Source organism: Haliotis rufescens, unplaced genomic scaffold (genome assembly GCF_023055435.1).
Source record: "Haliotis rufescens isolate VD_foot unplaced genomic scaffold, xgHalRufe1.0.p SCAF_14, whole genome shotgun sequence".
Taxonomy (NCBI): domain Eukaryota; kingdom Metazoa; phylum Mollusca; class Gastropoda; order Lepetellida; family Haliotidae; genus Haliotis; species Haliotis rufescens.
In genome coordinates, this window is record NW_025963824.1 from 19,238,304 (window position 1) to 19,256,500 (window position 18,197).

Below are 18,197 nucleotides of genomic sequence, written 5' to 3' on the forward strand. Positions count from 1 at the left end.
CAAAATGATTTAAAGGCATTGATTCAGTTTGTTACATTGTAAATGTAAAGGACAGAAATCAGGAAATAACAACTCAGTGAAAACTATACTAGCCACATAAAGAAACTGTGCACGGAGAAAATATAGATATAAGGGCACACCGTCCATATATGAAAGATAGGTTTGAACACAGCAATTATTGGAGACATTCAAACGCTCATGCATGTGCCATGCGATATGACGTCATTGATGGGGGCCTATGGACGTGCAATGTGTTACTGCACGTGTATCCTGTGCAGCTGTACACAGCATGTGCAACTCAAAATTCGCTGTCACTTTGAAAAGCATGATCTGTGGTCATTCAAAAATTCAAAACTTCTCAGGCGCAGACACAAGCATATGACAAGCAAATCATGCCAAGATTGACAGCTGCACAGCGTCATGAAGCCATTGGAATGATGCGAGCGGGAATGAGGCAACAACAGGTGGCAACACATTTCCTATGCCATCGTAACACGATATCGGCATTGGTGAGGCGTTATCAGAACACAAATGACGTTGCCGACCACCCACGTTCAGGACGTCCCCGAGTAACGACACCAAGACAGGACAGATGGATTTGAGTTACACATATCCAACACAGGTTCTAAACGGCAGTAACGACATCCCAGACAATTCCTGGACTGCGCCGTATCCATCCCAACACTGTCAGGAATCGCTTACGTCAGTACGGCATTCGACCACGACGCCCTGCCATACGTCCCATCCTGACACACCTTATCGAGTCAACCGTCTAAGATGGTGTTGAAATCATGTTCACCAACCTCGAATATGGTGGAGAAATGTTGTCTTTACAGATGAATCGAGGTTCAACATTTCCCACAGTGACGGGCGCCAACGTGTCTACCGGCGTTTGGGAGAACGTTATGCACGCAACTGTATTGTGGAGAGGAATCGTTTTGGAGGTGGCTCTGTGATGATTTGGGGTGGGATAACAGCACGGCACCGAACCCCTTTGGTGGTTGTTCAGGGCAATCTCACCGGTGTTGGCTACAGAGATCAGATTCTGAGGCCTGTGGTCATTCCTATCCTGCAACGTCATGGCCCGGGATTGACATTTGAACAGGACAACGCTCGTCCTCACACGGCTAGGGTCGCAATGGATTTCCTTCACCATAACAATGTCATGTTACTGCCATGGCCTGCAATTTCTCCAGATCTCTCCCCAATAGAGCATGTGTGGGATGAAATGGAGTGACGTCCGCGTCATCTTCCACATCCTCCAGATAACGTCCGTGACTTGGCACAGGATTTGAGGAGGATATGGCAGGCCATTCCCCAGGCCTTCCTTGCCCATTTGGTGGACTCTGTTATTGACTTTGTGACTTTGTCGTTTGACCCCCTACTCCATTTTGATCTTCTGACGTCATCGTAACAAATGTTGTTCAGGTCCCGTTGGCATTTTCTTATGGTCCGATCATTCAGCTGCTACAGCGTCTGCATCATTTTGTTCTTGCTGTGTTGTATTTCAATCCAGAATATATTTTCTCCGTGCACAGTTTCTTTATGTGGCTAGTATATATGTTATATATATTTGATCTAATGGTTGTACAATAGTCTCAGCAGTCAAATAACTTCATATTTGTTACACTCAATATTTAGTTCATAACATACCAGTAAGAGAGAACATTTATGATTATTGTGTTGTGAAATCTTTGACTTGAAGAATCAGAATATAACATGAAAATAATTGAAATTATCTGTACAGAATATATTATTTCAGGATTTCTGAACATGACAGTGAAGCATTTGATCAGAAAAAAGTCAAAGTAGACACAATTAATGGATAACAATTTCTTTAATTAGTGTAAAGGCGACGTTTCGTTATAGATCCTCATACCATTTTCAAGCAAGACAAAATAGTCCTTTTTAATCCCCTAAGTTTGAAAAATTGGGGGATGTAGCAAACAGTTTGTCTGTCCATCTGTTTTCTGTTTCCGGAGCAGAACTCCAAAACTGTTAAATAGTTCTTGTGGAAATTTGCGAAAAAAAGTTAGTCTAGTGGTGAAATAGTGCCTTTTGATGATGTGGGATTTCTATTATAATTTTTTTTTGATGTTTTCATGGCGATAAGATGGACTTTACTGAACATGTAAGTAGTGCTTGTTTCTGGAGCAGAACTCCAAAACCATTGAATATTTCGAGATGAAACTTGCTAAACAGATCAGTCTAGTGGTAAACTGGTGCATTTTGATGATTTGGGATTTTGAAAAATACTGAGCTAAACTGAAGACATTCAATGAACCAAAAGTTAGGTATAAGTAGCCAAACTCCATTCCCTAATTGCACAAAACCAGGGGGATGGGTCATCTCCTGATGACCCTAGGTTATGTTCTCAGCTGGTGAAGTGAAAGTAATTCCATGAGCCAGCTGAGTAGCCATGTGTGTATGTGATGCAGGATAAAGAGTTGAGACAGCTGAGTAGCCATGTGTGTATGTGGTGCAGGATGAAGAGTTGAGACAGCTGAGTAGTCATGTGTGTATGTGATGCAGGATGAAGAGTTGAGACAGCTGAGTAGTCATGTGTGTATGTGATTCAGGATGAAGAGTTGAGACAGCTGAGTAGTCATGTGTGTATGTGATCCAGGATGAAGAGTTGAGACAGCTGAGTAGTCATGTGTGTATGTGATGCAGGATGAAGAGTTGAGACCGCTGAGTAGCCATGTGTGTATGTGATTCAGGATGAAGAGTTGAGACAGCTGAGTAGTCATGTGTGTATGTGATGCAGGATGAAGAGTTGAGACAGCTGAGTAGTCATGTGTGTATGTGATTCAGGATGAAGAGTTGAGACAGCTGAGTAGCCATGTGTGTATGTGATCCAGGATGAAGAGTTGAGACCGCTGAGTAGCCATGTGTGTATGTGATGAAGAGTTGAGACAGCTGAGTAGCCATGTGTGTATGTGGTGCAGGATGAAGAGTTGAGCCAGCTGAGTAGCCATGTGTGTATGTGATCCAGGATGAAGAGTTGAGCCAGCTGAGTAGCCATGTGTGTATGTGATTCAGGATGAAGAGTTGAGACAGCTGAGTAGCCATGTGTGTATGTGATTCAGGATGAAGAGTTGAGACAGCTTAGTAGCCATGTGTGTATGTGGTGCAGGATGAAGAGTTGAGACAGCTGAGTAGCCATGTGTGTATGTGATTCAGGATGAAGAGTTGAGACAGCTGAGTAGCCATGTGTGTATGTGGTGCAGGATGAAGAGTTGAGCCAGCTGAGTAGCCATGTATGTATGTGATTCAGGATGAAGAGTTGAGACAGCTGAGTAGCCATGTATGTATGTGATTCAGGATGAAGAGTTGAGACAGCTGAGTAGCCATGTGTGTGTGTGATTCAGGATGAAGAGTTGAGACAGCTGAGTAGCCATGTGTGTATATCATGCAGGATGAAGAGTTGAGACAGCTGAGTAGCCATGTGTGTATGTGATGCAGGATGAAGAGTTGAGACAGCTGAGTAGCCATGTGTGTATGTGATGCAGGATGAAGAGTTGAGACAGCTGAGTAGCCATGTGTGTATGTGATTCAGGATGAAGAGTTGAGACAGCTGAGTAGCGATGTGTGTATGTGATTCAGGATGAAGAGTTGAGACGGCTGAGCAGCCATGTGTGTGTGTGTAATTCAGGATGAAGAGTTGAGACAGCTGAGTAGCCATGTGTGTATGTGATTCAGGATGAAGAGTTGAGACAGCTGAGTAGCCATGTGTGTATGTGATTCAGGATGAAGAGTTGAGACAGCTGAGTAGCCATGTGTGTGTGTGATTCAGGATGAAGAGTTGAGACAGATGAGTAGCCATGTGTGTGTGTGATGCAGGATGAAGAGTTGAGCCAACTGAGTGTGTGTGTGATGCAGGATGAAGAGTTGAGACAGCTGAGTAGCCATGTGTGTGTGTGATGCAGGATGAAGAGTTGAGACAGCTGAGTAGCCATGTGTGTATGTGGTGCAGGATGAAGAGTTGAGACAGCTGAGTAGCCATGTGTGTATGTGATTCAGGATGAAGAGTTGAGACAGCTGAGTAGCGATGTGTGTATGTGATTCAGGATGAAGAGTTGAGACGGCTGAGCAGCCATGTGTGTGTGTGTAATTCAGGATGAAGAGTTGAGACAGCTGAGTAGCCATGTGTGTATGTGATTCAGGATGAAGAGTTGAGACAGCTGAGTAGCCATGTGTGTATGTGATTCAGGATGAAGAGTTGAGACAGCTGAGTAGCCATGTGTGTGTGTGATTCAGGATGAAGAGTTGAGACAGCTGAGCAGCCATGTGTGTGTGTGATGCAGGATGAAGAGTTGAGCCAACTGAGTGTGTGTGTGATGCAGGATGAAGAGTTGAGACAGCTGAGTAGCCATGTGTGTATGTGATTCAGGATGAAGAGTTGAGACAGCTGAGTAGCCATGTGTATGTGTGATTCAGGATGAAGAGTTGAGACAGCTGAGTGTGTGTGTGATGCAGGATGAAGAGTTGAGACAGCTGAGTAGCCATGTGTGTATGTGATTCAGGATGAAGAGTTGAGACAGCTGAGTAGCCATGTGTGTATGTGATTCAGGATGAAGAGTTGAGACAGCTTAGTAGCCATGTGTGTATGTGATGCAGGATGAAGAGTTGAGACAGCTGAGTAGCCATGTGTGTATGTGATTCAGGATGAAGAGTTGAGACAGCTGAGTAGCCATGTGTGTATGTGATTCAGGATGAAGAGTTGAGACAGCTTAGTAGCCATGTGTGTATGTGATGCAGGATGAAGAGTTGAGACAGCTGAGTAGCCATGTGTGTATGTGATTCAGGATGAAGAGTTGAGACAGCTGAGTAGCCATGTGTGTATGTGATTCAGGATGAAGAGTTGAGACAGCTGAGTAGCCATGTGTGTGTGTGATTCAGGATGAAGAGTTGAGACAGCTGAGTAGCCATGTGTGTATGTGATGCAGGATGAAGAGTTGAGCCAGCTGAGTAGCCATGTGTGTATGTGATTCAGGATGAAGAGTTGAGACAGCTGAGTAGCCATGTGCGGGAAGTGGAGGAGGACCGTGGGCGACACATGAGGACGGTTGCCACACAACAGACACAGATTGACAAGTACAAGAAAGTGGCGGAAGATGCCCGAACAAAATCTGACAGTGCGGAGAATCAACTGAGTACAGTGAGGAAGGTATAACGATTTTATAAATCTTGCAATTAAGAAATATGATCATGAGTAGGATTCATTGTGATAAGAATTACTTTTCTCTCATCTTATTATCACACCTACAGAAATGAAACCATTGGCCTTTAGCCTTGACATGATTAATTGTTGTCCAGGTTCAGATGACATATTTGTATATAGCCACAAAATCACTATGTCACAGCCATGGCACAGACTTCATGTTTGTAGCCATTTTCAATCCATGTTATTTGTTCTTTTACTGTCAATTTTCAGTGTTGCTAACAGGAATATGCATACATTTATGGTTTTAAGCATTTATTCAGAAGATGCTTATTCGACCTTGCTTTTATAGGAATTAAGTTTAAAGTTATCAGAAATGGATTGCTTTTGATAGCTTACATGGCCAACGTTGTCTACCACATGCTTACTGCATTTGAAAGTAATTACATACTTAAAATAAACCCTGTCTGTGTTTAGTGGATCATTCTGCCAAATGATTGCTTGATTTTGAAGGTCATTGTCACTACTTATTATATAATCTTGCAACTGAATGCCAATTTTAATTTTTTATTTTATGATAGGGTTCTTTATGTAGCCTCCTTGACAAGGTCTGCAGTTGGATAGGGTTTGGTTGACTCTTGTGAAAAAGGCAATCATCACAGAAAATAATTATGTGAACATTGGAGTGTTTTACAGGATCAGTACAGTACCACAACGTCTCATGAGGACGATCTCTGTCTGTATGTCATATGTCACTTTTTGTGAGAATCCATTGGACACAAACTTGTGACCTTTGGATTGTTAGCCCAACAGCTAACTGAGTGAGCTACATCCACATTGTAAAAGTGAGTGCAAATTTACCTTGTCATGCCGAAGATGTTACGGAACTGAACAGAAACACATTGGGTTGGGTTGAAAAGGTGACAGAGACTTACAAAAGTTCCTGCTGGGCATGGTTTTCCAGGGTATTAATAGGGGTGGAATTCAGGGTGCACATGGGCTGTGCTGGGTGTATTGTGGAGGTATGCCATTGTGGTGATGCTATTCATTGTTGGTGGTGTTGTTGACTTCATGGCATTTTAGAGTGATATAATATCTCTACCAAGGCAGGATTTGCCCTCGCATCTGGAAATCGGGGTTGATTATGACTCATTAGATATACAGGGAGTCATAGCTCTTTTGTAGGGGGTCATTTCAATCAAATATTAATTCATGTTGGATTTTGTAATAAGTTTAATTTTTAATTTAGAAACTATATCTTGCTGCTCTAATCCTGTTTAAACCATGTTTTAGGTTTTTATCTACTCTCTATGCAGTTGGTAATCTAATTAAGCGATAATGTCTAATATTTATTATTTTTGCAGATAAAAGATTGATTAGGCAACTGTGATATGATATTATAACTGTTTACATGATTATGGAACTCACAGACTCAGTAAAGTGTCAACGACGTCTATACTAGGCCCGTTATTTTAACTACAAAACAGAACAAGAACAATTCAAACATCTACAGATGTACCTCTGCCCTCTTTTTTTAAGTGCTCGTGGGTTTCACCGAAGTGGTAAATGTCTGAGACCTGCATTACTTGGGGCTTTCCTCCCACATTCAGCTGACACGCTGTGATATAACTGTAATACTGTTAAAAGCAGCATTAAACCCAACTCACTCACTCACTCACTCTTAGTTGAATGAGGTTGAAAGATTACTTAATACATAATATGACGATGACTTTACAAAATGTGGTGAAACTGATTGTTGACAGTGACTGACAGCATCCAACTCGAGACAACTAGGCAAGTATTGAAACTAAATTCTGATTGGCTGCCACCAAGAGGTTGCCAGTAAGGCTGTTCTTTTTTTAAGATATGAGGTTTTCCAGCTTTAAACAAAGCAAAGGGATATATGTCCATTTCAAACTAGCATGATAACAATGACGAAGATATTTTTATTCAGACATGAAATGTTACAAAACTGGTATTTAGGTCAGTGATTATTATTAACCAACTTTCATTGCATGATATGTGTTTAATGGAAAATAATTGTGTGCCAAAATGATGGTTGATGGACGATGTTTTAAAACTCTTCTCTTTGCAGCTGTTGCCGTATATTTTAATGAAGTATTTACTGGGATGTATGTGTACAGTAACAGACCATATACTGTGTGATCTGGCCCATGCCACTCTGTATAAACACCCGATGGCAGTTTGAGGGAGTCTTGTTCATTCCTCTTGCAGCACCTGGCCTCATTCAGCTGATGTAGCAGGTGGCCTATCATGTCCACTACATGTCTTCCCGTCATGTCCCAGACATGCTGAAGTGACAAGGTCAGGAATCATGGCTGGTCATTGCATTCTGGTCATGTGTTGTTGCGGGAGGTAGTCAGTTACGGTACTGTCACAGTGGGTCACAGCATTTTGTCTTGAATGTGGACCAGCATGGACAATATGCAGGACAACTGCTTGCAGATGATTTCTAATTCTGATGGCCTGTCAGAAGTAAATGTTAGCCACACAACAATATACCCCTAAAACAGAGAGAGATGTCAGGTCCCCATTTATTTTCCAACGGCATACAGCCCCAAGTCTCAACCACAATGTGCAATGGAATGCATCTGAACACATATCAGAAATAGTTTACCTAGTGACACTTTTCCAGGAAACATAATGACTTACCGGGTATACATACTTAAAGCAACTTGTGAACTTCAATGTAACAATAATCATAATACACACCTGTAACAGGAATACAGATTTTAGAATACTACATGCATAAACAGCCTTCATACATATTACACAAATATTAATATTTCTATGACAAGTTTTAGCAAATAAAAATGATTATCATAATGGAAATAATTAGTTCCGGATTGTATATTTAATGCAACAATATGCATAATTTGACCTATCAGTGATACTTGGATATTCACATATTTGGACATTCAAGTCTATTACATGTAAATAGAATAATAGTTCAACAATGCCAACTTATTACATATATAATACAGCAGTAGATACTAACTGAAACCAATGGAAACGATTACATTGAACGGTCATAATTCAAAATTAAAACAATAACAAACATGTTCCTTAATGACTAAGACATGTGCTTTCAGGAACGTAACTAGATGAGGGTTACTTCCCCTGAATCTAGCTAATGTGGTCACGTGACCTCCGAAAATAGGTGACAACCAGATTTTAAACAGAGTTGGCGAATATTTAATGTTATAAGATCAAAACAACTATTCTATTACTGAACCAAATCTATTAGAATCCTATTCCCATAAACATTATTAGTCAAAAAGCCTGTGAAACACAATCTGTCAATGACGGAATGTCTCACGCTAACCACGAGGTTTCTGCTTGGCTCGATAAATGGAAAATACAACCTACAGATTTTCCAACGGCATACAGCCCAAAGTAAACAGCCAATTCTGATTGGTCAGTTGACCTTTGGGTGGTAGCGCACCCACCCAAAGAGTTACTTCCCTTTGACCACAAAAATTACCTTATTTCACTTCCTTACATAAACAGCAATTTGATTGGCTGTATGGGCTCAATTTCTTAAAGTGTTGTTTCTGATTTATTGATCCTGGATTTGTGTTTTTGAACTACTGTGGCCTGTTCCAGTGTCTGCAAATCGCAGGTTTAGACACATTGAACATCTTGACCACCATATTTTCCTGAGTATTGCACACTTTGTTTTTCACAGCTGTGTGGAGGGACTGAGCATAATGCATGGCTTAATGACTTTGAACCACTATTACCATGATAGCAATCAGCTGTACCAGCATGCTATGCTTATTGTTATTATTATTTTAATTATATATTATTCCTTGCGTGCATGAATGTGGGCAGGCGTCAAGACTGATGCTGATTTATAGTGCAAACCCACTGAGATAGAAGTAAGTCTAGATATCTGTCCAGATAGTTTAAACTAACTTCATTCCACCATGCTCATCCTTTTACGTTAAATCAAATTGAAAGTGGCCGGGTGCGTCACGCTCATGGGGACCCTCGATCTATTGATCGGTAGTCGTACGTTGTAAATGGATATAGCGTGATTATATAATGTCTGTAGAAGCTCTACATGCATAACTTATATAGAATGCCAACCAAATTTGATGTGTGTGACTATCTTGTTTGGTTTGATAAAGTGTTTGTAAACATCTCTCGCTCTCATGAGATTGCTTCAGTTTTTGCCTTGTAGTTACAAAATGAATGACGTCTCGCAATTTTTATGAATGTAAAAAAGTAGCCCCGGTGTGACAGAGGTCACAGTTATCCAGTCAAAGCGAAAAAAAATAAGGTCAACCTTGTACAACACACGTGTGACGTATGGATTTAGTAACTTACCACCTGTATCTTCACCACGTGGGTAATAAAAACAAATAATTCTTTCCACACTCTTAAAAAACCCAGGTCACCTTGATCTTTCTTCAGCAATTTATATTTAACATTAATTTCCGATGCAAAGTGACTCAATCTATCCCATAAATTAATCTAAAGACTGGTACCAAGTTGTAAAGCGAAGCTTGTACAGTGCATTTTCAAAATGCTACTAGTCTACCTGAGAGCTCCCTTCACTGACCTAGGAATTGTTAAACAACATAAATCTTGGTCGGATGACCTCTCCTTTTGATGAACAGTTATATTCCGTGATACAGCTGGTGGTTGTATGGCTGTCAGACTGGCTGGGTGACCCCTCCTTTTGATGAACAGTTATATTCCATGATACAGCTGGTGGTTGTATGGCCGTCAGGCTGGTTGGGTGACCTCTCCTTTTGATGAACAGTTATATTCCGTGATACAGCTGGTGGTTGTATGGCCGTCAGGCTGGTTGGGTGACCCCTCCTTTTGATGAACAGTTATATTCCATGATACAGCTGGAGGTTGTATGGCTGTCAGGCTGGTTGGGTGACCCCTCCTTTTGATGAGCAGTTATATTCCATGATACAGCTGGTGGTTGTATGGCTGTCAGATTGGTTGGGTGACCCCTCCTTTTGATGAACAGTTATATTTCATGATACAGCTGGTGGTTGTATGGCTGTCAGGCTGGTTGGGTGACCCCTCCTTTTGATGAACAGTTATATTCCATGATACAGCTGGTGGTTGTATGGCTGTCAGATTGGTTGGGTGACCCCTCCTTTTGATGAACAGTTATATTCCATGATACAGCTGGTGGTTGTATGGCTGTCAGGCTGGTTGGGTGACCCCTCCTTCTGATGAACAGTTATATTCCGTGATACAGCTGGTGGTTGTATGGCTGTCAGGCTGGTTGGGTGACCCCTCCTTCTGATGAACAGTTATATTCCGTGTTACATGATGAAACGGTATAAAATAGTGATATGAAAATTATAAGAATCGATTTTCACTGTTCATTGAAACATTGGAGTATGAACCTTCATCGAGTGATGGCCGAACAAGCTCCAAGTACAGTTTAGCCAATCAGCTCACACAAAGCTAAAGTTAATTCTTAAATCAAGTTAAGAAGTTTTGTTTGACAGGAAGTTGAACAGCTGAAGCGCAGTCAGAAGCAGGCAGCCAGTAGTCACAGTGCTACAGAGGTGCGTCTCAACAGGGCCCTGGAGGAGGTGGAGAGATATAAGGAGCAACTGCAAAAATCAAAGTCTCTCTCCAAGGTAATGTCATATTTTCACATTCCAAGATGAACAGTCCAGAACTGTAACATTATGGGCAGATAATGATTCAACCCAAACAGTCAGCCTGCTCATGTTGTTCTTGTTCCTTGTTAATTATTCATTTCGAGATTACCTGGACAAAGCCCAAGTTAGTGTGTGGCCTTCATTCGCAACCAACTTGTCCCATTCCGGGACAAGCCGAATGTAGACTCATGCCCCTCTCGAAGGTTTCCATATTGGCGTACGAGAACTACTTCAAACAAGAACGATTACTTTTATTCTACCCCCTTTTTCTAGTAAAATTGACATCTGGCTTATTCCTGTTGTAAAAGTATTGAACCTCTCTGATAAAAATACTAATATATTCTTTTGTACAAAAAGATATTTGGCAAGTCATTCAAAAAAGAGGTGATTAGTTAATCACTTTAATACATTGTTAATCTCTTGGTGTACCTTCAAAATGGATATTACACTGAATGTAGTTTTGGAAAGCCAAGACAGGTGATGGCTCAAATGAACGGATGTCGAAGTCAAAGGAGACGTTTCTTGAATGTAAACAACCACACGTGTTCATAGTACCCATATCCTGACACGCCTTCTAATTGGCATGTGCTGTTTTGATCATGGCGGCCTTCAAGAGGGGGACAAGCTTTGTTGTAGGTTACGGAAACATGCGAGTGGTGACAAGTGTGTATTGCTGCTTTTCCACTATGGAAAATCCATTTTTTATCATCATTTAAGCATTGTTGTCAACATATATGGTGAGTTGGTTTCTTCCACATACCTTTGCACTTTGACCACTTTTCAAACAATTCAGTTTGCACTTTGTAAACACGTTCTGATCAGAAGCTGTCTGAGCCTAAGGTGGTTCCAATTATCATGGGCATTAGATGTGAACTTAAGTTGTGCAATGATGCTATAGACTTAAATTTAGAATCACTGTTAGAAAAGCTGACCTAACCTAAAGGGTAGTTATTCATTAAATATACTTTATGCATAATACAAAAAGTATTAAATCAAAATATCACTGCAATTTTCTAAATAAGATATGTATTAAGCCATAAATTGCTTGTCATTCAAACCAAAACACTCAATAATTATCCTATTTTTAACAATGTTTAATCTAAATGCCATCTAAATGGTATGTAAGTATCCATGTAAACAAACTTTAATCCCCAAACTCCAACTGTATAAACCACTTACCTGTACCTCTATATTCACTAAGTCGAGACAGCACCCTAAGTACATAGGTTTAATCATCGAAAACAATAGATGTCACCTGCCACCTAGGTAGTGTCAAAGGATACACATCTTAAGGTTCCAAATATTTATAAATAACTTTCACATATATGTTAATCCATAAAATTATTGGTCAACAAGTACAAGCAATCAGGGGTAGTAAGCATAAACCTGTAAAAAAATTTCATGTTAGCCAATGCCAAAACAGTCAAAGAGTGAGTGAGTGAGTTTAATTTTACGCCGCTTTTAGCCATAGTCCAGCAATATCACGGCGGGGGATGGGTATAAAAACGTGTGTTAACGGGATTCCATATACATTGTTTAGCATCGTGCTGACAACAACCACTCAGAAAAACAACCAAATTACGCAATTATTCAACATTACAAAATGCCACGCCTGTCCGAAAATGAGCGTCTGCGAGCCATTGGTATGCTTGAAGCAGGATCAAGTCAATGTGATGTTGCAAGACCATTTGGTGTTTATGGCAACGTTGGCAACAGACGAATGCAGTCAGAGACCATCCTCGGAGTGGCAGGCCACGCGTAGCCAATAATCGTTAAGACAACTGGATTCGACCACACACCTATGAAATCCATTCCAGCCAGCAACAGTGACTGCAAGAAGCATCCCTGGCCTTCGACGAATATCTTTACAAACCGTACGTCCTCGCCCCAGATGTGCAGGGACTGTCGCCAGAAGACCTGCCAGACCTCCCATTTTGACAGGAAACCACCGTTAAGCATGTCTACACTGGTGCAGACAGTGTCTATGCTGGACGGCCATGCAGTGGAGACAAGTTCTATTCACTGACGAGTCTCATTTTCACCTCAGCCACAGCGATGGACAGATTCGAGTGTACCGAAGTCGAGGTGAACGTTACGTCAATCATTGTGTCATGGAAGAAGATCGGTTCAAGGGCGGCAGCGTTATGGTATGGGGTGGGATTACAGCAAGACAGAGGACCCGTTTGATAGTGGTAGAGGGAAATCTCAATGGACAGCACTACCGCAACAAGATCATCGGCCCTGTTGTTCTACCGTTTTTGCGTCATCATGGCCCAGGCATTACCTTTCAACATGACAACGCCCGGCCTGATATTGCTCGACTTGTTCAGGATTCTCTTCAACAAAACAACGTGAATGTCATCCCCTGGCCGGCTCGCTCCCCTGATCTCTCACCAGTTGAGCACATGTGGGATGAGATGGATCGGTGCCTTCGACGTCAACCATGGTTCCACAGACACTCCAGGAACTTCGAAACATGCTCCAGCAGATATGGACAGATATCCCACAGGACTTTGTACGACGCCTGGTCCATTCCATGAGACAAAGATGTGTTGCTTGCATCGCAACCAGAGGTGGACACACACGCTATTGATTTGTAAATTGACATTTTGGCATGTTCATGTTTATTATGAAATTACACATTTTCTGAAGTCAGTATGGCAAGTTAAACCATTTGAACACTTACAGGAGTCTTTTATCCGTTGCAAACCGAAATTGTTTCAGATTTGGTGAAAAACATAACTTTGCATTAAATCTTAATCAATGTCACAGGAACTTTTGTTGTTCAGTATAGAATACATGATGCTCCCTTTAAGTTTGGACGAAGACTTTATGAAGCTAGTAAGCCACTTGCGACCCAAGCCTGATGCTCGTGACATCAATCACTGGATTGTCTGGTCCAGACCCGATTATTCCCAAGTCTGGATGTCTTAACAAGAGGTTGATAATGTCACAATTTCTGCTCCCAAGACATTCAACGGCAAATTGGGACATATCATAGGCAAAGTGAGACAAGATACAAGGAATGATTCCAAGCAACAACCATCGGTCTAGGTGTCAAGACACACGGATCTTCCCCCCCCCCCCCAAAACGTACTGGGGATCAGGACTCGTCATATAAACAAGCCTCCAAAGAAGAAGTTTGTCCCCCCCACAACCGAGCAGGAATCGTACCAACCGAGGCGGGGATACGACAAGTGTTTAAACTTTTCAGGAATCAACTGCATTTCAAGAAACATCCTATCTTGAAATCTCAAGCTGTTGGATGCAGATTTCATCTAGTTAGAGCCAAGCTAGAGGCAGCAGATCTGGCTGTCAGGAAGCTACTAAAGAAGCAAGCCATTCGGAGACTAGCAGAGACCAATAACACCAAGGTTTTATTCTCCAGTATTCATAGTTCCGAAGAAGAATACAACCGGCATGAGAATGAGAATCGACCTAAAGACCCTCAACTGGGTCTAAGTTCACAACACTGAACCAGTCGTAACTTTTTTCATGGGGATCAACTTGCTCTTATACCGGCAACATCACAGTTCCTACTCAGAACTCGGAAACTTCACTGGTCTGCCGTGTGTAGAGCTTGAAACTATTCAACACAACATACAGGATTACAGTTTACTGAGGGGGAAGAATTACATGTCACGTGTCTAGACTGACTGTAAACATTTTTACCGTAATCAGGTCAACTGACTTAGTGGGATCCGTGCTGTATATTTGTACAGACTGACTTGCATGATCGCTTATGCGTAACATTGGAACCACTCGACCAGACCCCGACTCACAACTACAGCAGACATCCGATGCCTACACACACAGTGAACGAGACACCACGCATCATCATCCCCCGATATAACAGTGGGAATGCTTATGAGAAACCCAAGAGATGGAAACAATTCGTACGGTACAATCTTTCAGACCAAGTAATTGTTTATATTCAACCAGTCGTAAGCAATACATTGTTGAATTCTTCCCACAACTGCTCCTCAATACTGAATGGGTGTCTACCAGGGATTTGGCATTGGTTCGCTGACAACACAGTTTTCACATTTCGTCATGTCCCGACACGAGCGGAGAATCAACTGAAGTGGTCGAGCTGACTCCATCAGTTGTCAGATGGAAGCCAGACATATTCCCGGGAAACTGAACATCCTTGCCGACAGCTTTCCCACCATGGGAGAATAGTGGCAACAGAATGGTTCTTACATCCCCAGATTTTTGCTTGGATAACCACGTTATGGGACACACCGCACCTAGATCTCTTTGTCACCTACAAGAAACATCAACTCCAGTTTATGTCAGCCCAGTTCCTGTCCAATGGCTCACCAGATCGATGTGCTATTGATGGATTGGACGGATCTATTTGCATACACATTCCCACCATGGTCTCTCTTAGACAAGGTCATCCACAAGGTGGAGGAGACGAATAGACCAGCAGAACGGGGTTCCCCAGATTATTAAGTCTACTGATGGAAGAACCTCGCCAGTTACCTCTCCGTCGCCTGGAAGTTATCACGCAAAATGCAGATATCAGGGTACTCTGATCTTGCTTTGGAAACTGTGGCAAGTTCATGGAGACCTTCATCCTCCCATATATATCACAACTGATGGGATAAGTTCATCCAGTGGAGAAGATGACAAGGCATTGTAACTGATACAATATCCATCCCTAATAGCCATTTTTTTCAACTACATCTACGTCAGGAAAAAAAGTTCCGACATGGGACGATAGAAGGTTATTGATCAGCTCTTCACTCTGTACTACAACATGACAGACTCTCAATCGGAAACCGTCCCATTCTAAACAGACTAATGAGATCCTTTCTACTAGAAGATGTTTATACACCTCGTATCTTCCCCAAGTGAAATTTATCTGTTGTACTATTGGCACTTTTAATGGAACTTTACCGACACAAGCAGCCTCAGAGAATGAGTACACCCTTGATTATTCTGTCTATTAGGTGTATGCTGGATTAGATGCACCTTACGTCATAGCTTGGGTAGTTACAATGCTACTTGGCAACAACTAGTTGTGTGTGTAAATGACAGTGAAGAGGACATCTGTTGAAAATCTGAAAATGTTAGTTAGTGTGAACATTGCCAAAATACAGAATTTATGGCAGAGATGTAATAGAAGTAGTATTTTTAGAATTATTAACAATGATAACTATTTTTCGTTATTTCACAAATATCTGTAAAAAAAACAACAACTCCAGGATGGAGTAGACGAGTGTGCAATAAATGGGGATCACCCTTTCAAGTGAAAAAACTGTGGGAGTTCGATCCAAAATGCAGGGGGAAAGATGCTATGATACCCTGTCTCTCCATGAAAGGCAAACCAATCAAATTTGAAAAATCCGCAAAACTTTTAGAGGTGATCCTAGATCAACTCCTTTCTTGGAACAAACATATAGAATATGTGAAAAAAGATGTCATAATGACCTGAATGTATTGTGGGCAATTCAGGCACATCTTGGGCGTACCTCTGAGGACACTCAGCTGCCCCCCTACAAATCACTAATCAGATACAAACTACACTCTGGTTGTGAGGCTTTTTACTCAGCATCAAACAGTATCTTGAGCCACCTCAACAAAATATAATACAAAGCCGTAATGCTAGCCACAGGTGCAGCAACAGGTACGACACTAGACGCACCAGTAGAAACAGGGGAACACCCATTTAAACTAAGAAGGGAGCAGGTAATATCGTTGTGGGGACGAACATCAAACCTTTTTGGTGAAAAAGATATGGCAAGACAGAAAGAAGCCCTAGCTCAGACAAAATCACTCACTAAAGCCATCTGGGATATTAGTACTTGACCTCATTCGATGTCACAATTGTGATGACATTCAGCCACCAGAAAGTCACTACAAAGGGTTATTATACCCTCCCTGGACTTTAAGAACTCCCAAAGTTTACACTGCTTTAACATCAAAAGTCACTGAAAAAGAAAACCCGACCCTACTACAAACTGTAGCTATAATTCAAACTACCTGGGACAGCTGGGCCCATATATATATACACTAATGGATCCAAGAATCCTGCTGCTACAGGATCCATATCTACAGCTCCAAGCCCCAAGCACACACGGTCCACCTGCCTTACGATCAGTCAGTCAGTCATACCGAACTACCAGGAAAAAAGGCAGTCATCCTATCAGACTCATTAAGTGCACCACAAGCTATCAGTGGCAGAAACTCAAACTCGAGACCAAACTCAGTCAATACAATTTTATACAAATATACAAAACTATCGGACCAAGGGCAACAAGTGTAGATGTGTTGGATCCTGTCACACATAGATGTTCATGGAAAGGGAAAAGCAGACACACTGGCGAAGCTAGCTCTAGACAAAGTGGAGATAGAGCATACTCCCTTCAGTAAACTAGAGATAAAAAGAAAAATCAAAAGCTTCATAGCCCAAAGGGGCGCAAGTAAGATCGGCAGATGGCTGTACAAAATTCAACCCCAGATCCACCAAAGCCATGCTTATACTCAAATAAAAGGAAAGTTGAAGTCGCCATCTCATGCCTTAGACTTGGTCACAAGAAGCACAATGACAAGGCATGCCCATCTTGCAATCAGCCTGAATCCATTGCTCACATGTTACTGGAATGTCAAGACCATACCCCAGCCCTGGCTCAGTTAAAAACAAGAATTGCAGTTAGATCTGCTATCTGTCGTAGATCTCCTAAAGCCAAGAGATGCAATAGTGAAGGCCAAACTAACTCTATTTCTGAGAGATGGACAGCAACTTGAATGTACATAAACAGAGCAGCCAAAGATAAAAAATGAAATCTTATCAATACAAAAACAGAAATCTTACCAGTACTGAAATATGTGAAAAAATACATTGGCCCCAGGAACAGGTCACCCGAAATTGCTGAGGCAGAAGGCGACCTCGCAAACACTTATATCAACAACAACAAACAGATAAACCAAAACCATAAAACAAGCTAGATTAGATTACTTCTTGTTGTCAAGAGACCTTGAAAAATCTGTAGGTAAAGTTGGTATAGACCCTGCTTGCAGATCAGATCACTCTTTACATTGGATTTTGTTAAAACTAAGTAGTATCGAGAGAGGAAGAGGCTATTAGAAGTTTAATCATTCCCTATGAAATGACAAAACTTTTGTTGAAAAACTAAAGAAGTAATTAAAAATACAATAAAACAATATAAAACAGGTGTTGATGAATAAGGAAATGACAGATTTAATATAGATTCCTAACTTTTTTTCAAAACTCTAATGTTGATGATAAGAGGTCAAACTTTAAAATACTCCTCTAAAAGGAAACGAAAGCGAGAATAGAAAGAAAACGACTTACAAAAACATAGAAGAATTGCAAATCAATTTAGATACCTCCACTGATA

General features: G+C 41.3%; 1 protein-coding gene across 1 annotated transcript in view; it reads left to right on the forward strand.

The window, feature by feature from the left end:
* LOC124123079 (testis-expressed protein 9-like) overlaps window positions 1-18,197 on the forward strand; it is an 88,767-nt gene that overhangs the window by 55,122 nt on the left and 15,448 nt on the right. Inside the window, exons 9-10 of the mRNA XM_046486341.1 lie at window positions 4,997-5,170; window positions 10,669-10,803. Of these exons, the coding sequence (XP_046342297.1) occupies window positions 4,997-5,170; window positions 10,669-10,803 (309 nt within the window). The remainder of the gene's footprint in view (window positions 1-4,996; window positions 5,171-10,668; window positions 10,804-18,197) is intronic.